Genomic DNA, 23,515 nt, shown 5'->3' with positions numbered 1-23,515 from the left:
TAGGCCTTTGGACTATGGTCTGCTTTTGTGTGTAGACAGGCCTGTATACAGATGTATCTATATATTATTTGAACTCAGAAACATTTTATACCAATGTATACAAATAGTGCCCGTTTTTTAAGACAAGGTCCAAATCGGGATTGTTACAGGATCTGCATTTAAACATAAAAATAGCCTGTCAACAAGAAAAAAATACTTGTGATTCAGGCACATAGTAGTCCGCAAGGATGATGAAAGCACTGACAGTCCCGGTCCTGGAGACCCGATTGTGCAGGGTTTTATTCTAGCCCAGTTCTAACCTGATTCAACATCAGTGTGCGCTGGCACTAGACAATGTTGCACTGGAACAAAATCATTCAACCCTGTAGAATAATCAGAGGGAAAAAAGCATTATAGACTTTTGTAAAACAGTTGCTAAAAGATAACGTATTGTTCCTTTATTCAACCATGATTTTGTTTGGCTGTCATCCAGGGGGGTAGAGCAGCAGTCTGACAAAAAAAGTGCACGCGGAGCGCCCCAATGCATGCTAGTAATGCTAGTGCTAGCTACTCCCAGGCACTCTGCTAGCTAGCCGTGGTGGCTGAACCTTTTGCCCACATCTGCCCATATAGCCTTTAATGTTCAAGTAGTCACTTATGTACATTAATTTATTGTGGTCATATTGTAAATATTTATTTATCTGAACATAGGTTGAATTACTTTATACAGACAGATTCGTAAGAATGAGACTGTCAGAGTTCGCGAGCTAGCTACGTTAGCTAACTGTTAGGAGCAGAAATACGGATACAGCGAATGCATACGAGTGGCTGTTGTGCTACGTGAGTGAGAGGTTTGACGTCCTAAAGGCTACATTCCTTCGTTGACACATCCCTAGAGAAGGTAATGTTACATTTATACCGGTTGACACGTGTTTTATTATCGATTAATGATAACATGTAACGTTATATTTAAAGAACTCCACCTTCAGACATACTAGGCTAGCTTATCTAGCTGTTGCTGACTGAGCTAACTAGCAAGATAGCTAGCTAGCTTCTAGTTATGTTACCATTAGCCCATTATTGCCATTTCTTTAGATCTAGAAATCATGTTAATGTAAACTAGTTTAACTAACTAGGTAAGCTCCCTGCTCTTAAAATCATCAGGAAGTGTTTCATGATCATGTTGTAACGTTAGCTAGCTAAGAAGTCAGCACAAAGCGAGTTTAGCTTAGCTAGTAGGCTTGTTGGCAATGCCTTTTATTCACAGCCTGTTCCTGAATAAGTCACCAGCTTTCTGGCTAACTTGCTGATAAACTAAGGATGCAAAATTATTTTTGACTGCATGGAAAACACTATCATTGAAGCATCAAATCCAAAAGCAACATGAAATTCTGAAGCAAGTCAATTGAATGCCAAGCTACAAATAGTTCCACTTTTAAGCTGGAGCATCAGGACAGCATCAACTAGAAACCTCCCTCTGTCCAGTCTCTCAGGTGTGGACCCAGTACCAGACTACCAGCAGAGAGGTGTGGACCCAGTCCCAGACTACCAGCAGAGATGTCAGAAAGTGCAGGGCTGCAGTTTGTCAGCCCATATGCCTTTGAGGCCATGCAGAAGGTGGATGTGGTGCGTCTGGCTGCCCTGAGTGACCCAGAGCTGAGGCTGCTGCTGCCCTGCCTGGTTCGGATGGCTCTGTGTGCCCCAGCCGACCAGAGCCAGTCCTGGGCCCAGGACAAGAAGCTCATCCTGCGCCTGCTCTCCGGGGTGGAGGCTGTCAACTCCATTGTGGCCCTCCTGTCTGTCGATTTCCATGCTTTGGAGCAGGATGCCAGGAAGGAGCAGCAACTCAGGTATGACCTTTGAATGATCTCGGAGACAGAGACACTAGTTAACTGTATTATTACACTCAAGGACACTCTACTCAAGTAAACAACTTATACAGGTCGAGTAGATGTGTTTGGTTAGTAATATGACTAACCTCATATTCAGCCTTTTGTAAATAAACTTGGAAAATCAAAATCAAATACATATTTTTTGAATCTCCCTTTTGTTTAGCAGAGTAAAGAGTTTGTTTAGCATGTTGTGTGGATGGTAGGGTCAGGACCAGTATTGCAATATTTTTTCCATTGCAAAAAATTGAAAACATGAAGTAGACTCTTTTGTCCTTTACAAATCTGCTGTATGTAAAATATTGTGTGCTATAGCTTGGGAAATAAATACATGTGACTGGATGACAACATAATGATTTGTTGTCAACATTAGGGCTATTTTCCTAAAGAAGATAAATCCGCTTTGTGTTTTCTTTCCTTGCCACGATACCAACAAGTATCGCAATATTAGCATTGCGATACTGGTGTTGTCCCAGCCTTAGTGGATCGGAGATACTGATTGTTCTGGTGTGGTGGTGTCCCCTCTGACAGGCACAAGGCGGGTGGCTCTAATGGAGAGAGCATCCTGGTGTCTCAGCTGCAGCATGGCCTCACCCTGGAGTTTGAACACAGTGACCCTCTCAGGAGACTCAGGCTGGCACTCAGTGAACTACTGGCCATCATGAACAAGGTAACAGTCATCTCACTGCTTCCCATGGGGTTAGTTTAACATGTGTATGGCGCTTTTACAGGCCCTCAAAGCACTTTACCAGGCAAGGGGGAAGCTCACCACCTCCACCACCAATGGGTAGCGCCCAACTGAATCACGTGGCCCTGCCTTTAGCAAGCGTCCAGTTTATCATACTCAATTTTGTATTTGTGTGTTAATTTGGCTGTTTTGTCTTACAGGTGGCTGATTCCAATGGGGAATGGTTCCTGAAGTCCTCTGAGCTATTTGAGAGCCCTGTTTACCTGGAAGAGGTTGCAGATGTTCTCTGTATACTTCAAGCAGGTACTTGCGTCAATAGAAAATACCTCATTATGTGGAAATGACAGTTTTCTAAAACATATTTGAGAATCAGCAATTTCTCAGATTTTGATTTGGAAGCTTTTCTCAGATCAAATAACTGGTTTTGCACGGAACCCCCAAGTTTGATGTCTGCAGCCCCCTCCTCCTCCTCTTGTCCTCAGAGTTGCCCTCTCTGCTGCCCATCATAGACGTGGCAGAGGCTTTGCTGCATGTGAGAAACGGTGACTGGTTTCTGTGCCTGCTGGTTGCCAACGTCCCTGACAGCTTTAATGAAGGTAGGGTGAACGATGCAAAATAATGTCTATGAAAATTAACAATAAATATATATTCTACGTTTGGACTGTTACAGTATGTTGCACAAATTGTTTAGCTTTACCATGCCCGTACTACTAATTATAAGACTGCATTAGTTGATTAGCTGGTTTTATTGAGCCTGTGGCCCACATGTTTGGCAAGCTGATCCTAGTCTATAGGTGGAGTATATTTAATCTAATAGAATAGTCAGTGTCTGTATAGATCCGATTGTAATTCTAGGCAGATAATTATTGACATTGGCTGCCTATTCTACATTTCTTCACCCAGTTAGGTATTTCCCCTTGTAATTGGACAATGTTTCAGCCCCAGAGGTAGGACTAGATTAATGTGTACTCCTTATAATATAGATGAGTATGATTGTCTTGCTACTGGCCCAGAGTGTGTGTGTTCTCTGCTTTGAGAGACACATTATGAAGATCTAGCTCTGCTAGCAGCCTCTGGTGCCTTCTTATCAACCAGGGGTCAGGCCTGAGTCAATAGCCTATTTGCATTAGCGAGACCAGCGAGAAGGAAGCAGTCAGTCGGCAGACATCACATAGCGCTGAACATTAGTGAATTCTCATGGCTTGCTATTGGAATTGGCCTCTTGGGCGGGAAATGGGCCCTGTCTTGAGGCATCAAGTGTGAGGCATAACTTTGCCCAGCACATTTACTTATACCATTCCTTTACCTAGATTTGTGTGTATTAGATATATGTTGTGAAGTTGTTAGATATTGTTGGAGCTAGAAACACAAGCATTTCGCTACACCCGCTAAACATGTGTATGTGACCAATACAATTTGATTTGAACATGAAGCGGTAACTAACTTGGTCTTCTTGAGTCTTTTATGGCATATGCAATTCTTCGTAAGTAGGCAAGATGGAAGATAAAATAGTTTCAGTTAGTCCTGAGCGATTAACTGAAGTCGTTATTTTTTGGTATTATAAAACAACTAATTGACCGACGTTGGTTCAATTACTTGAATAACATTTACGTATACTTTTTTGTGACCTCAATGCGCCATTTCTCAAGAGAAATCAAATAATTCATGAGAGAAATAACTATGTGGGACACTTGGAAGATGTCGTCTTCATTAGGCAAATATAAAACTTAGTTCAGCGCAGAAACCTGGTAATTGACTACAATGAGCATAATCCGTTGCGCATGTTCATTACTGCCATGGACAGAGGCAGATATAGACCGCATGAGAGAGGAATGACACAACACCACGATGAAAGAAAGAGTTTGTGAGGTAGCTCTACCAGATTGATCATTAAAGTAGTTGGTAATAAGCAGTCTTGAAAGTATGCCTTATCTACTTTGAAGAACTAGTACAATTATTTTGTCAGGCAACTAGCGACTACTAGCCTAGCTAAATAGTATGACTCATTCAATAGGGAGCACAGAGATAAAGGGCCCCAAAGCGCACACATTCCTGGAACGCGCCGCTTTTCAGTTTGCTTCAGCTAGCGACTAACGAGCTGCAACAAAACACTCAAACTGGACCATTTTATCTCCATCTCTTCATTCAAAAACTCAATCATGGACACTCTTACTGACAGTTGTGGCTGCTTCACGTGATGTATTGTTGTCTTTACCTTGCCATTTGTGCTGTTGTCTGTGCCTAATAATGTTTGTACTATGTTTTGTGTTGCTACCATGCTGTTTTCATGTGTTACTGCCATGCTATGTTGTCTAACGTCTCTCTTTATGTAGTAGTGTGGTGTCTCTTGTCGTGATGTGTGTTTTGTCCATTATATCTATACACACACACACACACTCTGTCGGAGCTAGAAACACAAGCATTTCGCTACACCCGCAATAACATCTGCTAAACAAGTGTATGTGACAAATACAATTTGAACATGAAGTGGTAACTAACTTGGTCTTCTTGAGTCTTTTATGGCATATGCAATTCTTTGTAAGTAGGGGAGATGGAAGATAAAATAGTTTGTTAGCTAATGACAGCCTACAATGACGGCCTACCAAAAGGCAAAATCCCTGCAGGAGGCTGTTATTGTAAATAAGAATTTGTTCTTAACTGACTTGCCTAGTTAAATGTATTAAATAAAAGATGGTTGCCTGGCAGTGGGAGCTGGTGGGAGGAGCTATAGGAGGATGGGTTCATTGTAATGGCTAGAATGGAATCAATGGAACTGTATCAAACATATGGAAACAACATGTTTGACTCGGTTCCAATTATTCCAGTCCAGCAATTACAATGAGCCTGTCCTCCTATAGCTCCTCCCACCAGCCTCCACTGTTGACTGGCTCGCTGGCTGCTACTGCCTGAGTACAACTGAACACGCAGATTGGCACGTGTTTTTCTGTTCGTCATTAGAAAAACAAGATTTCAGTCTTGGTGTGTTTCCTGACTGATTCCGTGTTTGGTTAATGTTTGTCCCCCATGGGACACTGTAGTCACGGAAGCCTATGTCACTTCCTCAAAATCCCCAGAATGAATATAAGATGACAAATGTAGATGTTTTTGCCAAGGACGTTTTAGTTGCGCAATTGTTCATCTTAGGTGTTTGGTGCAGTATTTCTCAAGTAAAAGAATGTTCAACGTGTTGTAGTCAATATTGACACTAGAATAACTGTTTCTGACTCCTATTGATGCCACATAGGTCATTAAAAGGGATTTGTTGCTTTTTAAGGATAGAAAAATAATAGTCATCAAATAAGTAATATACACAACTGAAATGTTTGATTTAAAGTCGGTAATGTGAACATGTTATGGTTAATAAGTGATAAGCCGTAATGGGCATTAAGTACCATAATGGGGCTCTAATTATTCTGCCTTACAGCATTCCACTCACTCTGTCAGAAAAAAGGCAGGTGATGGCTGAGGGAAGCTCTAAAATAATGTTAAATATGTTTTATTGAAATTGAAAACCGTTATTATTTTTTAAACAATCGAGCCAAAACCGAACCAACCTCAAACAGCACTAATCATGTACTAGTTTTAGTGCATGTCTCAGTTGGCCATAAACATTTTAGTCTTTTAAACTGTCAGCTACAGTGAATAACCGGTCAAAAAGAGAAGCCCTGTTAAAGTGCATGTGCTTTTGAGAGCTATTAGATCTTATTTACAAATAAATGAGTAATGATTCCATGCCTCATTGGATTTCTGTAAACAGTCTGTCTACTCTGGCATAATGCACTGCTACAGACATTGAAGGTGAAGCAAACAGACAGAGAAAATGCTCTGGCGGGACAAAGAACAATTGTTACAGATTAAAAAAATAAAAAAAATAAAAAAAAATAAAAATAAAAATAAAAATTACTAGGCAAGTCAGTTAAGAACAAATTCTTATTTTCAATGACGGCCTAGGAACAGTGGGTTAACTGCCTGTTCAGGGGCAGAACGACAGATTTTGTACCTTGTCAGCTCGGGGATTTGAACTTGCAACCTTTCGATTACTAGTCCAATGCTCTAACCACTAGGCTACCCTAATGGCTTGTTTTCATGCATCGTTCATATCCTCTGTTATTATTAATAACAACATGATTTGAATAACCCAAACATGAAAATGTAACACATCCTCTGAAAAGAACAACCATTCTCCGCATAGCATGTAACTGATATCTGTGGTGTGTTCAGTGTGCAGGGGCCTGATAAAGAACGGGGAGCGTCAGGATGAGGAGAGCATGGGAGGGAGACGCAGGACAGAGGCCCTGAGACAGCTGTGTCAGATGAACCCCTCCCAGGCACTCAACATCAGAGCCATGGTGGTGAGTCCATCTCTCTTATGCCTTTTTCACACTGTCGTACATGAACCATTTGTCCTTTCCAGAAACTAGGGTGGATTTGTAACCGGGCCAGCACAGTACAACTCGGCTCTTAAACCGTAGAGCTGTGCAAATGCCACTGCTGTTTGCTGCCCTGATGGAAACTGTCATGCTGTCCTGTCCACTGTGTGTTTGTCCTCCCCAGGTGGAGGAGTGTCACCTGCCAGGTCTGGGTGTGGCCCTGACCCTGGACTATAAGCCTGACACGGCCGATGATGCAGTCAGCCCTCTGGTGTCCTACGTCAGTGGGCTGCTGCTGGGCACCAATGGGAAAGTACGCACCTGGTTCAGCATGTTCATACGCAACGGACAACAGGTGAAGAACACTGCCTACAATGAGATTTGAACTATACAAATGTACATTCTGCTCCTCAAACACACACACAGGTCTCACCGATACCTTCTACTCTCTTACAAAACTCCCCTCCCTCAGAGGAAGCGTGAGAGCAGTTCTGTGCTGTGGCAGATGCGTAGGCAGCTATTGTTGGAGCTGGTGGCCATCTTGCCCCGGTCGCGCAGCACCCATGAGCCCAACGACAGTGTGGAGGACGCAGAGAGCAGCTCTGGGTACTCTGGTCTCCGGGAGGAGCACGTGGTGAAGGCCTCCGCCCTGCTCAGACTCTACTGTGCCCTCATGGGCATCGCAGGACTCCGGTAGGTGACACAGAGGAGGAGGAGAGGGAGGGGAGATCAGTTGTGATAGCACTGATGGTCTCTGATAGTTCCACTGTTTGAAATGTTCATGAATTATTTTCATGATGGGGGAGTTTTTAAAGGATGTAATTAACCTTTGGAAGATTTCTGTGTCTTTGTAATTGTGTGTGTTTGTGACATGTTGAAGTGATGTGTGTCTTTCCCCCGTTGACAGGCCCACTGATGAGGAGGCAGAGCAGCTCCTCCAGCTCATGACCAGTCGACCCCCGGCCACTCCAGCTGGGGTGCGATTTGTCTCTCTGTCCTTCTGTAAACTACTGGCATTCCCCACACTCGTCAGGTAGGACCACGAGCAACATCTTTATATGAATTTGACATGTAAAAACACACGTCAAGAAAGAATGACACTGACGCGTTCAACACATTAAATGGTTGGGTGGAGAGGGCAGGGCTTGACATGAACTTTTTTAGCCACTTGTCCTTCGGACAAGAAGGACAGATATAAAAAATATATTTAAAAAAAAAAGTTATACTTTTCAAAATGTTAAATGGTCTGTAACACAATTTTAAAATGCATTGCTATCTTTTTTTTAACCATCGAGACAGAAATGAAGGCTACACTCTGCCTATTGGCTTCTTTGTATATTCAAGCCAGTCTCAAAATACAACACTCCCCTTTAAAGACTCTCCTGGAGGATAGTTGGCCACCCTTGTTAGCCTATAAAATATTACAACATTAGGCTACAATTACAACCAAATACTTTTTCATCTCTTTATAAAATAATTCCCTCTATGGATCCCAAATTAATACAACCACTGCACGTAATTGTATTTTTTTTTAGCAATGAGGCTGATGCAACCGATCAGGCTGTTTAACTTTAAATGTATTTCTTCATATTATAAGCTGAACAATGTGCACATGGCTGTAGGGTATGTGCGAATGTTCCAAAACTTGCAATTAGCGGGAAAACACCGTTCTCAAAAGTGCATGGCACGTGCAAGTGGTTTCATGTGACAGAGATGAAAATATCCATTACAAATGGAGATTGAGGGGAGCTCTAAAGATGTATCAACTAGCATGGGTTACTAAAATGGCTGAAATTGTCTTTGGCTGCTGGACAATAAAATTATGTTGATTTTGAAAACCAATAGAACATGAGAAAAATGCTGGTTTCTAAAATAATTCCCTCAACATTTCTGCGGTTGTATTTTGGCTAGGCTACTTTAAAACAAGGTAAGACGCTTCATAAAATGACGTAAAACGTCTATATTTTAAACAATTATGTTTATGGTTAAATCGTTTTAAAATGCTCACCGCCTCCACTCAGATTCAAGGTGGGTGATGTGCGGTGCTCAACAGGCACAACCCTTAACTCTTCAGTCTTGTGACCACTTGATCTGAAGTAACGTGCCTCCTTTGTTGACCCGAATCAGGCCTTTAGGTGTTAATGTTAATTATCCTTCGTTATATTTGTCAAACATGACTGGCGTTCAGCCTACATTTATATAATTAAAAGTAATTAAAGTTTGGCTACATTTTCTGGAGCATTTCTCATGTCAACATCGGTTTGGACATGAGAGGCTGTAGCTAATATGCACGTAGGCATTTTTATTTATGTACATTAAAAGTCTATTTTAATATTATTCCAATGTTGGCCTTTTGATCCAATTCTGATCAGAGTAATTGTTTGATATTGTGATTTAACAACTTAAATCTATTTATTCTTGTTTGACTTTTAAAACTTGTCCTGGACAAGAGGACAAGCGATAATGTCGAGCCCTGCTAGTATAAAAATCACACAAACGAACACAGTACAAAGTATTCACAGCTCTGATCTAATGTGTCAATGTGACAGTGAAAGGCTAACAGTAGTCTTTGTATCTAGTACCAAGCAGATGGCAGAAAGATTCTCGCTAGGTTAACAGAGCCAGATTAAACAGGTGGCTTCTCTGCAGCGTTATACTGAGTGGTATCTGTGGCTACGTGACGGTGTTGTGTGATATTGTCTCTCCTGCAGCACCCCGGAGCAGGAGCAGCTGATGGTGATGTGGCTCAGCTGGATGATCAAAGAAGAGGAGTACTTTGAGAGGTGAGGATGGTGGCCTGGTCCTTATGTGATGATAGACATTATCAGACCTGGGTTCAAACGGTATGTGTTTTCTTTCATATACTTTAGTTTTCCTTGATTGCACATCAATCGGTGCAATCATTTCACACAATATGGGCATTTCATTAGCAAACCTCCAAAATGGTCATGATGACATGAGTCATATGTGTCTCTCGACATTCAGTAATTGTCTTCCAGTTAAACAGGCTCAGAATTTAACAATGTCTGACAAAAAAAGTGCCCTGAGTGTTCGTTTTCATTCCCCCAGTTCCAGTCACAGTTCCCTGTTTTTCTCTGGTAGGAGAAAGGCTGAGGCCAGACAGAGCTCGTCTCAAAACAAACAGTGCAGGGATGCGAGGCAGGGTGGGTGGTGATGGATGAGGGGGGGAGTTGGGCTGGAAGGGGGAACAAACCCGGGAGGCCCCGACAGGCTTTTAAAAATGTAATAAGCCCTTCATTGAACCATGAGTTATCACTGCAGCAGCCCAACTCCCCCTCTGGGATGGTAAATGAGTGTTGCCCGGTGCCGTGGAGGGGACACTAGGCTGGAGGAGGGGGGTGTCTAATATAGCTGGGCATAATCATTTTATTAAAGCGCTGTCCTCTAAGATGCATTGTAAGCCGTCGGTTTAAATCTCTCTCTCTCCTGACCCCCTTTTTTCTCCCTCTCCCTCCCTCACACACTCTTGTGTGTACAGTGCTGCAGGGGTCGCCGCTTCCTTCGGAGAGATGCTATTACTGGTTGCCATGTATTTCCATAGCAACCAGCTCAGCGCCATCATCGAGCTGGTCTGCTCCACTTTGGGGATGAAGGTAAGGTGGAGGGATCGATAGTCCAGTCAGAGGGAGAGTGGCTAACTGTTGTACTTCCTCCACTTCAGCTATGCAGGGAGCCTACAAACAGAGGGCTGCCTGCCAATACACTGACTGTTGTGTTCAGTTATTTTTGCTGTCACTTCATTTCTCAGAGAAAGAGGGTGCAATGTAATTTGGTTGTATTGAATTTTATTCTCACCCTAGGCTGTCGGCACTGAATCCATTCTGCTTTTGTCATGTAGAATTTCTGTTATCCAATATGAATAGAGTGGAATTATTAACTGCCAGGTTCATTCATTGCCCTCAGGATGTTTTCACTAGGTACTGGCTGCAATAAAAGCAACTCCCTTGGTTGATACCAGTCTAACTGATCCTTCTGTAAATGATACCAGTCTAAACTGATCTCTTGGTAAATGCCACCCTTTCTTCCCTGCAGATTGCAATTAAGCCCAGCTCTCTGAGCAAAATGAAGACCATCTTTACCCAAGAGATTTTCACTGAGCAGGTACTTCAGCCACATATACCATTTGTCCACAGTTAGCCTAATCTTTTTAGATAGCATATTTCTTTATGATTTACATGTTGTTTATTTGCTATACAGTGCCATATTATTTCAACATTTCAGTAATTATAATGATTTACCTATTTCAACTTTTCAACTTGTTTCATTATTCATGTTTTTGTATTTGAACTGATTTGATCCTCCATCCGTAGTTTTGGCCAGGTGTATTGAAACTGTATTGATTTTTGTCGAGGTGGTCACTGCCCACGCTGTGAGGGTGGCGGTTACCAACAACCTGAGTGCCAACATCACAGGCTTCCTGCCCATCCACTGTATCTACCAGCTGCTCCGCAGCAGAGCCTTCACCAAGCACAAGGTCTCCATCAAGGTAGGCCGTTCTCCAGTCTGTGGTTCTGTTATTGGCCTCGTGCTTTTTCTGTTCATTCATGGCTCCATCGACTGGTTACTTCCAATGAATGAGGGTTTTGGCTTTGGTGAGCAGCATGGTGAATTCCACTTGCTATAAAAGCAGATATGGGAAAGAGCACTTACACCTGATAAATAGTTTAACTGTTTACCTAGTACTAGCCTTTTTGGTACAATAGTCTATACAACAAATACATATTAATATACACATTAATACTGTTGAATTCCATGTCTCCAATAGGACTGGATCTACAGGCAGCTGTGTGAGACATCCACCCCGCTCCACACCCAGCTGCTGCCCCTCATCGATGTGTACATCAACTCCATCCTGACCCCAGCTTCCAAGGCCAACCCTGAGGCCACCAACCAGCCAATCACTGAGCAGGAGATCCTCACCGTCTACCAAGGCTCCACTGCAGGGGTGAATGAGTTTTTAAACACGCATGTAACACACACACACAGGGGGTAAGGTTTTCTAAAGACTGGGGTGGGTTTTCCTCTTGCTTTTTACCTAGCCTTTGCTCCTTCCATATTTATTTTGATGCTGACAAACTCCCCAGTCCCTGCCAGTGACAAGAATACCCATAACATGATGCTGCCACCACAATACTTGAACATACATAGGGTTTTCACCCAAACCTGTAGTTTTTAATTTAGGCCAAAAAGTTAATTCCTTTGTCGTGCAGTATTACTTAACGGCCTTGTTGCCTACAGAATAGATTTGGAGTGGATTTTTCTTTTACACAGGCTTCACTCTTTTAATTTAGTCATACAGGCCAATAATGTGGAGTGAATGCATTGTTGTTGACCCTCTTAATTTTCAAGTATTGTGGTGGCAGCATCATGTTATGGGTATGCTCGTCACTAGCAGGGACTGGGGAGTTTGTCAGCATCAAAATAAATATGAAAGTAGCAAAGCCCAGGTAAAACCCACGGTCCTTTCCTGTAAACTTAACCTAGTTAGATAAAGGTTAAGGAAACATTTTGAATATCATCTTGGGATAGTTTTATTTTTCAGCGGGACAATTACATTTCCTTGGTAAAGACATTGGTAAAGACACAAGAATGGCTTGCCAAGAGGTGCTGAATGGTCCAGTCGCAGTCCTTACGTAAATCTTGAAAATCAGAGGCAATGTTTGAATGTTGCTTTCCATCAATGATTCCCAACCAAATGTACTGAGCTTGAGCAATTTCTACAAAAACAATAGATTTGTTGCCCTCCAAGTAGTGCAAGGTTGCTAGAATCTTATTTAATATGATCCACAGCTGTAATAGTCCCTGTCGATATTCGATAGAACATGACCTTTTGTTGTCTGCTTGTTTTAGTCAATTACAAAACTACATTTAAGAAAAGTACATGTCTAAAAATGACTTCCTGACCATTCTCACTACTTAGAAAAATGTAATATTGTAGGCCTGCGTGAGTACTAGCTAGCTACTGACCGGAACAGCTCGCCAATACCAACAACACAAACAAACGGACTATATAGCTACAAGTAGTGAGTGGAGTTAAACAGACTATACTGAACAAGTTCAAAGTCTTACCTGTGATTAAATGTTTTCCACACACATAGCTACGTGTAGCCTACTTGAACACAGTGTCCCCACATTTCCCAGTCCCACACCGAATAGCCTGAAGCCACAGGGATCCTCTTGCAGGCTCCATTTCCCTACATGGGAGCATTTCGACCTGTAGGTTGGGACTTTTAACCTGGTTACGTGTACATTGAAGAATACAGCAGCTTTTCGGCGTGTTTTGTTATTTCTCTATAATTGATGACGAAGTTGGCTCTTATTTTACAATGATGGTCACTAGGAAAGAGTGTTTGGGGGAAAACAATCTATGGGCGTGGTCAAGGGAATTTCTGATTATTATGTGAATATAAATGCTTCCACTAAGTGTTAACCCAGGGGTCTTTTATTTTATTCATTTGGAAAATGTTCTATAAAATAAATGTCACTTTGAAAATGTGGAGTAGGTTGTGTAGATCGGTTGGAGAAAAAAATCGAATTGAATCCATTTTTAGATTGAATTTTAAGGAAGTTAAATGTGGAGACAGTGCAAGGGGTCAAAACCTCTTCCATCAACGGCTAATTAATGAGAAAAACATGTCAGACAGATCAAACTAGCTCTTAACAGCCCAAATATATGAATGTAAAATATAGATTGCTCAAACAGGTTGTACATGCTTTGGAGATAAAACAAGGTTTGACACAATCACTGGATGGTGCAGATTTAAAAGCAAGCAGTGATACAAAGCCACCATGTAAAATATTCACGTTAAATGGTAGTTGGTCCGTTTCAATTAATCTGACCATTCGTTATGTTTAGAGGCCATTGGGAGTAAATTGCCTTTAATATCATTATAGTCTCCCTGGTCTATTGGGCTGTCTGCAGCCACTGACATGATATTTAACGATGTCATACATCAGCAACGCCGTATTCATGTCCTGCCATCCACTTTGTTCTTTTATTCCGCCTTGGTTGCCTGAGAAGGTCAGAGAGAGGGCCATTTGTCGCTAGTAGCCCATTGGCCCTGCAGTGTAGAACACTCTGTGGCGACCTGCCCCTGACCTCGTCTCTGTCTCTCCCTGCTCTCTCTTCCCTCTCTTTCTCTCCTCCTCTCTCACTCTCTGTCTCCCCCCGATCTCTCTCTTTCTCCATCTCTCTCTCTGGCAGGGAGAGGGTGGTCGAGCGGTGCGTTCCAGATACAGCATCACCACACAGCTCCTCATCCTCTACTATATTCTGTCCTATGAGGAGGCTCTCCTGTCCAACACTAAACAACTGGGTATGTATCCTACACGATCTCCTCCTGGGTATGTACCATGGGGATCCCCTGATAAATATAAGTACCATAGTGTATGTTACTCCTGAACTTCATTCATTCAGCCACCCTTGGCTTCTCTCCTAGCCACCCTGTTGCTGCTTTTTCTTCTCCTCCACTCAGGCACTTTCATTGTCTTCTCCATTGAAGAAGCTATGCTGTGTTTGGAATGGACAGAGAGAGAGAGTGTCAGGGAACCAAGAGAAAAGGCAGGCTTTGTCCTCTGTTGTTAAGCTACTAGGAAACTGTGTGTTGCTATGGGGAATTCCTTTCTCCCCTCCTGGCTTGGCTGGCTTGGCTTTCTTTCAAGCTTCCATTTATTCTCAATAACCAGCCAAGTATAATGTCCAGGGGAGGTGTTACCTACTGGACTGAATGACTTGGCAGAGTCAGTATTTCTTGGATGGTAAGGTCTTCCCTCCCTTCATTAGTCCTCATTTACGTCTGTGTTAGTTTATACATATGCTCCCCTCTTAATTGTTGTGCTGCTGCACCCTTCAGGCAGGAATAATGATGCCCATCAGCATTGTTATTGAAGGCATTTCAGTGAAGAATCACCCCACTCTGGTAGTACTCACACAGGGTGTTTTTAAATAGACAGCAGGGCCAAATCAACCTCTCCTCTCTCCTCAGCTCTGATGCAGAGGAAGCCCAAGTCGTACTCTGCCATACTCATGGACCAGATCCCCATCAAATACCTCATCACCCAGGCCCAGGGCCTGCAACAGGAGTTGGGGGGTAAGTACATCTAATGTACAGGGTATCCCTAAGTACTTATTACAGTAAGTAGGGGTTGGAGTGTCTTTTGAATTTACATTGTTTTTAATCGGTAATCATATTGTGTAGTAGGTTAATCATATTTAAAGCCCCATCAACATAGATTCTATGTATATGCAAAGTGTACCCAGATCATTTAGGGAGTCAAAAGTGTATAATTTGTAACTTAAAATGTAATTTATTATATTTTTTACCAGTTAATGTTATGAAAGCAACTAATTAGCCTACTGATTAACCTACTACACTTTCTCTTTTGGTACTCCAGCAAGTTTAGTTAGGCACCTATTTGCCTGGTAGCCAGTGTTTAGTGTAGGCTACCATTAACCTAATGCAAGCCATTCTTACCTGCTAATTTGTAACACTGTGTGTATAACTTATTTCAGTGTATTAGCCTTCTTTAGGGTCAGTGTTCTTTTCCTTTGCTTGTTTTAGTGTCATGTCTTTTGACTCCTCTCCTTTCCTCCCCCCTCCCCAGGCCTCCACTCGGCCTTGCTGCGGCTGCTGGCCACTAACTACCCCCACCTGTGTATGGTTGAGGACTGGGTGTGTGAGGAGGAGGTGACAGGAACCCTGCCTCTGCTCCGGAGGATGCTGCTCACCTCTAACACCTCCAGATACTCCCAGACACAACTCCACGACGGTGAGACTGGGGAGGTTGAGGGAGTGGGATGGGGAGGTTGAGGCAGTGGGGAGGTTGTGGGGAATGGGGGTTAGGGTGGAGAGAACAGTTTTGGGAATGGTGAGTTTACATCAGATTTTATGGGGCTAGTTGTTGAAGAAGCCCTATAAGAGGCCAATAAAGAGTAATGTGCAGTGTTGGGCTTTGGGAAGGTAGTTGGGACTCAACAGAGAAGAGTAGTTCTAGACTCTGTTAATAGTGAGTGGGATAAACACAGGGTCATGTGATGAAAAGTGTGTTGTTATCCTGCAGTAAGGGCTTCAGTGTCAGATTATCATGCCGCTATTGGCCTCTAATAGAGAGATGGAGCCCCCTGGTAGATCATCATGGCCGCATCCCAAATGGCACCCTTTTCCCTAAATATGCACTACTTTTGTAGGGCATAGGGTGCAATTAGAGACGCAAATACTTTCACTGTCAGGGAATCAGACCTACTACTGCTGCATAGCTCCAAGGCACTTCTAACCTAATCTCATCTGTAAAACTACATCTGATTAGGAGGGAAATAATCTATCTACACGCAAATGTAATCCAATATTCTCCCCATCAAAAACAAAATACATTTTCTTTATAAGAAAATCTTTAAATTTGAATCGTAACCTGGAGCTTGTTTCTTGGTTATGTAAGTAATTTCACTAGTGTGCCATGGAGAAAAGTAGCCGTTTTTAGAAAGGAAGAGAAAGAGGAGGCCCAGAGGCGACCGTCTCCTGGATTACAGTGGACACAAAGAGGGAAGGAGAGGAGGGATCCTATACTGCAGCAAAACAGAGGCTTGGTGGTGTTCAGTAGAGCCTGGGATGCAAGCAGTGCTTTTATGTCATAGTGATATTAACAGCCTCTGTTGTTGGGGAGGTTGACCTTTTAAGTGAATCAGCTGCAGAACAGAGCAGAAGAGAGAGGAGTTGAGACTGGAGAGATGTGTATACTCTCCCTCTCTCTTTCTCTTGCTTTTTTCCCTTTCTACCCATGCCATCTGCTCCCTCCATCCACATTGATGTGAAGTAAGTGGACAGGTGAAAGCAAGCCTCACGATTGACCTCTGCTATATCACCTTCAGGCTGTCCTGTGGTTTCAGATCAGTGGAGTGGAAGGAAAGGAGACTAGATTGTATCAAGCCAATCTATTAACACTCTGGGCCAGTTTCCTAAACCCAGAGTCATTTTAGGCCTGGACTACAAATCTGCATTGAAAGTGCTTTTTAGTCCAGGACTAGGTTTGATCTGTGTCTGGGAAACCAACCCTAAATAAACTGTATTAACAGGGCAGTCTAGGATTTGTACATTTTTATTTTTGGACTTCTATATTAAATATAAGAGGTTTAATTTCTCCAGCCCCATCCCTCAGCTGTAGGGCTGCATGATATGGGCAAAACATCTAATCACAAATTATTTTATTTATTTTGCACTAAATATTGCAATTTGACTTCTAATATTTAAAAAATACTTGGATGAACCGTTGAAATCATATATAATAATTATTCTAATTATATGGTTGGAATACAGTGTTTGGCATGACAATGAATGAAAAAGACAGGTAGGCGTAGTGACGGGGCTGGAACCTAAATATTGGTCATTCTTTCCCAGGGGACCCTAGTTAGATTTGAATAGCTGTTACATTCAGACAACGATTTTAGAATATGCTTCGCTATTCCTCTCTGATTCAGAACATGTTGTAGCACAAACGTTTTGATGTACACCACCACTGTATTAGAGCTACAGTTTGTTAGCCAGATTTGCCCAATCTCAGTCAGTGCATTTAGCTTGATAGTTAGTGTTAGCAATTAGCATTAGCAGCTAACGGCCCCAAAAATTGGGCACATGCAGCTTGCTAAGTCTAACTAACTAGCATTTGCTGATGGCAAGATCTAAACTTTTTTTCTCAATATTTCTTTTTTGTTGATGCGCACTGTGTTAAGAAGCAGTGTGGCTTGGTTGGGTTGTGTATCGGAGGACGCATGACTTTCAACCTTCGTCTCTCCCGAGCCCGTACGGGAGTTGTAGCGAGGAGACAAGATAGTAGCTACTAAACAATTGGATACCACGAAATTGGGGAGAAAACGGGGTAGAAGAAAAAAATACACAAACTAATAGTCAAATAAATACAAAATGGATTTATTTTTAAGAAGCAAAGTATGCAGCGTCGTTCTTGTTTGGATTCTGTTGAGTGAATCTACAGAGAGGAGAACTGCTGCCTGCTTGAGTGAGTGACAGGGGGCGGGACTTGGTTTGTGTGGAAAAGCATCCTAGAGGGAGAAAATACAATCGGAGTAAACTATGAAAACCGATGTTACAGGCGGCTGATTGGTGTTTCAAAATATTGCCAAAAATATGGATCTCTTGCGATATGGATATGCAATTTTTATGCAGATTTGATAAATTGTTCAGCCATACTCAGCAGTTTACCAAAACAAGTTCCGTGGGTGTCCCCGCTTTTTTTGTTTTTTTCCAATCCAGGATCGGCCCTTTTAAGACTCCACTCTCTCCCTAAAAGCTTTTTCTTCTCCTCCCTCTCTCCCAGCCTTCCAGAAGGTTCCCTCCAGTGGTCCCAGACTTATGAGGATGCTGGACCACCTGACCCTGCTGTCAGCTGGAGACCTGATCCCCTACGCCGAGGCTCTGACGGGTAGCATGGGGCTGCTACTGGGCCCCAGTGTCCCCCGACGCATCCCCCAGACCCTCAACAAACTCTGGATGGTCCTCAACACTGTCATGCCCCGCAGGTCAGCAATATTATAGAGAGGAAGGGCTTGTTTGCTGGATGTCGCGACCAGAGATGGAGTTCATGTTCAATTCCATTTCTGTGTCTTCACTGGTGGTGATAAGGGGGTGGACCCTCAGTGCCCCAGTGTTTCCAGGGGCACTGAGCTACAGTCATCAGGAGCAGGCAGGCGGACCAATCAATCCCCGCATGCACGGATAGCTGCTCTGTAACGAGGACACGACAGCTCAGGGCAGGAAAAGGGGAGGGGACTCTCCAGGGTTTGGGGCATAATAGATAGTTTTTCCCCCCCTCCTCATCCCCTCTTCAACTGTCTATGGTGGTATTGAATGGTGCTGTGCAGAGGGAGGCCTGTGGGGAGGAAGGAGTGATGAAGCTGGAAGGGGGCGCTGGTGTTGGAGTGTCGACCTCTCACGGGAACCATTTGATTAATGTCATACAGTCTGCAGGAGGGAACACAGACAACAGTGTGAAGAGAACTGGTGGTAGCTGCTTCTCTGTCTGAAAGGAAAGCTTGTCCTTGCTTGAATGCACCATTAGAGATTTCAATGGGAAACTGAAAGGTGTTAGCAATTGAATAGATTTGATCATCACAAAATAGATCTGCTGCAACAGGCTACTGTATAGCTAGTAGTAACATAATCCCTATAAAGAAACCTTATGACTGTGTTTAGAAGTCCACAGCGTAGCAAAACGTTCTGCAACAGAAAATGAAAATGTTTTGGACAAGTTCTGGTAATATATCTCTGGGGCACTTTGTCTGAAAACATTTTCTCCCCACTGACCATGGCCCTGCTCTCTTTCCTCCATGTTTTCCTCCAGGCTGTGGGTGATGACGGTGAATGCCCTGCAGCCCTCAGTGAAGATGTTGAGGCAGCAGAGGTATATTCAGAATGACCTGATGGTTGACCCCCTCATCGTGCTGCGCTGTGACCAAAGGGTCTACAGGTAGGCTACAGCACATGGTTATCTTTACTGTTGCACCTTTTTCTTTGTGTACGGTCTGAAACGAGTTTCAAGGGTCAGGAAAACCGATTGCCAACTGTCTATAGCTGGAATGTGCAGAGAGACACACACACAAGCGTACTGTGGGAGACATTTTGATCAAATTTGGGCTGGAGAAGGGCTCAATATATTTGAATCCCAATGTATTGTTTTGCAATTGTAGACTTGGAATTTGTCAAATGTATTTCCTGTTTAAACACAATGAAGCCTACGTCATTATGTGAGTAAATAACATCTTTGTGTCCCTTCCTCAGGTGTCCCCCTCTGATGGACATTGTTCTCCACATGCTGAATGGCTACCTCCTGGCCTCCAAGGCCTACCTCAACTCCCACCTGAAGGAAACAGCGGACTTTGACCGGCAGAGCCAGACCATCTCTAACCTAGGCCTGGGACAGGCTGGACAGCCAGACACCCCAGAGGTCACCAGAGAGGAGCTGAAGAACGCACTGCTGGCCGCTCAGGTAACACAGTGGGAGAGACCCACTCATACATACTCTTTCACACAGCTCTACAATACTTGTGAGGACTTTTTGGGGACCAACAATGGATTCTCATTCAAAATCCTATTTTCCCTAAACCTAAATCTAATCCTAACTCTAAAAATAGCCTTTTTGCAAGTGAGGACTGGCTAAATGTCCTCACTTATCAGAATTTGAGTGTTCTAACTGTTACTTACTCTTACTGTTCTTCTGAGGACTTCTGGTACCTACAAGTATAGTAAAACGTGTCCACTCACACAGACACACAGAGTGTATAGTACATCAGTCATTTCAGTTGTAGGTAGAATCTCACATTACGTCACTGTCTTGTTCTTCTCTCTGACTCCAGGACAGTGCTGCAGTCCAGATCCTGCTGGAGGTGTGTCTGCCCACCTCAGAGGTGCAGACTGGGCCCCTAGGGGCTGGGGGTGACGCTGAGAGCTTGCTCCAGAGCATGAGGGCTGCACCCGGGCCCATCAAACAGGAAGAGGGGGCCAGGAGAGCGGAAGGAGAAGGCGAGCCGGATGGGGGGTTACTCAGTGACCTGAGGGAGGTACAGTGTCTCATCTGCTGTCTGTTGCACCAGATGTTCATCGCTGACCCTAACATCGCCAAACTGGTGCACTTCCAGGTAAACACTGTTCTACTACGTACAAGTGATGTTTTTTTCGGAATTCCAAACGGACCCCTAGCCCCTTTGTCGATAAGGCTTCAAGGTCTGAAAGTGTCTTTACATATATATGATCCCGTTATGGCAGCATTTAGTCATAACAAACAGCATAACAATATGGCGTCTACAGGCTGAGATTATGTACGTGTCCTCCCGTGTGCCACAGAAGAGCTGTTGTCAGTGTGTGAGTCGTGAGAGGGGAAGGAATGTCCTGCAGCCTGAATGACTGCAGCAGTCCCAGTAGTAGGAAGCTGCCATATGTTTCACTTCATCAACACAATCCTGCCCCTCTGTCGCAGTAATCCTGCCTGCTTGGATCCGTGCTGCGCACACAAGCTGCCGCTGCGGCTACCCTGTGTGTTTACATCGCAAGACAGAAGCTCAGTCAAAGCTACTACTTACCCTCTGCTTTTCACTCCTCTTTTTACTTTCATTCTATTCTGTCTCCTTTCTTCTCTCACCTTCTGTCTCAGGGTTACCCTCAAGCTCTGCTACCCTTGACCGTAGCTGGCATCCCCTCCATCCATATCTGCCTGGACTTCATCCCAGAGCTGCTGGCCCAGCCCCAGCTGGAGAAACAGGTGAGCCCCCCTGTGTCCTCGTCTGGCATCCAAGCCCACAAAGCTGAGCAAGATTAGCCCTGTGCCTTTGTCAGTGTTTTACATCAATTTGTTTCCAGGCCTGTTTAAGCAACATTTCTACTGAAACCTGTCTCTCTGGACAGAAAGTACTGGCAATAACTATGGTTATTGTCTCCCTCTACAGATCTTTGCCATCCAGCTGCTGTCCCACCTGTGTACCCAGTACGCCCTGCCCAAGTCCCTTAGCGTGGCCCGCCTGGCCGTCAGTGTCATGGCCACGCTGCTCACAGGTCAGCTCTCTCTCGCTTTATCCATCTATCACTCTCCACCTCCCCCATCTCTACCCTGTCATTGTTGGCCCTCTTTTTCCTCCCCTTACTGCATCATGTCCTACCGGCAGTGTCTCCCTGTCTGTACTCTGGTATGTTAGTGCCATCTCCTGGTGGGTCTCTGTTAGTGCAGCATTGTCATCACTCATAACAGCCTTTTCCCCTGTTAGGTCTAGGTACAGCTTGTTCTAGCCTCCTTGCTGTTCATGATGTTCATATGTTTCTCTCTATCGCTCTCCCTCAGTGCTGACCCGTGCCAAGCGTTTCTCCTTCTTCATGCCTACCCTGCCGTGCCTGGTGGCATTCTGCCAGGCCTTCCCTCCACTCTATGATGACGTGGCGACCCTGCTGGTGCAGGTGGGACAGGTCTGTGCCTCTGACGTGTCCACCAAGACCAGGGACATCGACCCGCTCATCACCAGTAAGTGTGTGTGTGTTGAAAGGGAACACTGCCTCTACCTCGCTCTCCAACCAAGGGGCATGAATTGAGGAGGAAACTGAAGAGGAAGGTATTGGAGGGCAGTGGAAGTTGATAAAAAATGATGATTTATTGATAAAAACCAATGTCTCGGCCATCAGCCTTTATCACGGTTAGTGTAATGAAATGTTCTTTATGATTTGGAATATAATAGAGAACTCAAAAAGAAAGGAGGACCAAGGCACTCTTCATATAATTAATTAAAATGCCTTTATTAGTATGGCATGTTCAACAGAAACAAAGGCCTCCCTGACGAAGGCCATGCAGCCGAAACGCGTCAGTTTTAAAAACTTTGATGACCAATTTACCCCTTTTACCAAAGAGCACCTTCTGTCTACCAAAATGTACTATTGTGTACCTTAGTAGCGCTTCCCTTCCTCCTCTTTCTACATAATAGAGAACTCATTCTAGGTGCAATGCTCCCATAGTCTTTTTTTCAGTAGTGTTGGATCTAATTTTATAGGAAAAGACCATGAACACGTGTACAGATTTACTCATTAGTGTAACTGCATTGGAGATGTGGTCGATTCCGCATAGATTTCAGTCCGTTCAGGCACCACTGTATGTCCAATTCAACTGCCAGGAATTTAATCGAAGTTGACCCGAACACTGAACAAGAGATGAGCATTTATAGTCTAACATCCCTCTTCTCTCTCCCTCCCTCAGGGCTGCAGTACCTGAAGGTGAAGCCTCAGGAGGTGGTTCCAGGAGGGGACAAGTCCAAGCTGAGCCTTCCCCAGAGGGCAGCAGAGGAGCTGGGTGGTGCTGACCCGGATGTCCAGCTCTGCTACCGGATAGAAGCCACCTTCATGGACATCATCAGCACCAGCCAACATGGACTATAGACAGAGACTTGCAGGTGGAGAGAGCACTGGGGCTGGTGCAGGGTTGTACGTTTAGATATGAGTGTTATTTTCAATGTGTATGTTGTAGTGTGCGATGTCTGTATTTTGTAGGTAATGAAAGATACAATATGCTGTAGGTCTGTTTTCTTGACCATTGTATAAATATTTTTCTAAGCTGACTTATCTCTCAGCAAAAAAAAAAAGTTTTTTTTGAAATGATCAGGTAACCTTGAATTATGTAGTGTTTTTGTATTGTACATCTTGTTTGTATTAAAAAAAACTTAAACTGAGACTCGTTATCACATTGCCACAAGCAGCAGGATCAACCGCATATATTGCAAATGAGCGCGATGCAAGACTACACACTACAGTATCTGCGCAGTTGCGCTCCACTCTGCAGCAACGTTGGCTGCTGTTAGAAACACTATGTGAATGCTTCCATACTAGGTTATTGCTTGGTTAATGGAAAACGCCACCAACTAACCTGGTATTGGTGATACTCTCTTCGTTCTCGGTTCTGGAGAACAGTTATCTTATGAATGTCCAGTTACAGATGGTTCTACAAACACTAAAGAACTCCGAAATATAGTACATCTTTATTTTGTATCGATTGCGAAATGCCTCTTGCTTGTGTGTAGATCTTTGTTTTGATCG

At 43.6% G+C, this 23,515-nt stretch overlaps 1 protein-coding gene across 1 annotated transcript; it reads left to right on the top strand.

Moving 5' to 3' along the window:
* Positions 1-474: 474 nt before the first annotated feature.
* On the top strand, positions 475-23,153 carry ints2 (integrator complex subunit 2). The gene is made up of 25 exons (XM_020485481.2): positions 475-880; positions 1,465-1,829; positions 2,400-2,538; positions 2,757-2,859; positions 3,039-3,152; positions 6,778-6,908; positions 7,111-7,281; positions 7,399-7,619; positions 7,834-7,959; positions 9,638-9,709; positions 10,426-10,540; positions 10,980-11,048; positions 11,299-11,433; positions 11,713-11,892; positions 14,152-14,263; positions 14,933-15,037; positions 15,552-15,716; positions 18,273-18,474; positions 19,296-19,421; positions 19,733-19,940; positions 20,308-20,589; positions 21,102-21,209; positions 21,394-21,499; positions 21,783-21,959; positions 22,683-23,153. The coding sequence occupies exons 2-25, from the start codon at positions 1,537-1,539 to the stop codon at positions 22,859-22,861; spliced, it is 3,639 nt and encodes a 1,212-aa protein (XP_020341070.1). The 5' UTR covers positions 475-880; positions 1,465-1,536; the 3' UTR covers positions 22,862-23,153.
* Positions 23,154-23,515: the final 362 nt, after the last annotated feature.

The sequence above is a fragment of the Oncorhynchus kisutch genome, linkage group LG6 (assembly GCF_002021735.2).
Source record: "Oncorhynchus kisutch isolate 150728-3 linkage group LG6, Okis_V2, whole genome shotgun sequence".
NCBI lineage: Eukaryota > Metazoa > Chordata > Actinopteri > Salmoniformes > Salmonidae > Oncorhynchus > Oncorhynchus kisutch.
Note: the sequence above shows the minus strand (reverse complement) of the source record. Positions and strands in the feature narration are given on the sequence as shown.

Coding starts and splice junctions, on each gene's coding strand:
- ints2 (XM_020485481.2), top strand. CDS start 1,537: ATGTCAGAAAGTGCAGGGCTGCAGTTTGTCAGCCCATATGCCTTTGAG. Junction 15,717..18,272: donor CCAGACACAACTCCACGACG/GTGAGACTGGGG, acceptor CCTCTCTCCCAG/CCTTCCAGAAGGTTCCCTCC. Junction 21,500..21,782: donor CATGGCCACGCTGCTCACAG/GTCAGCTCTCTC, acceptor GCTCTCCCTCAG/TGCTGACCCGTGCCAAGCGT.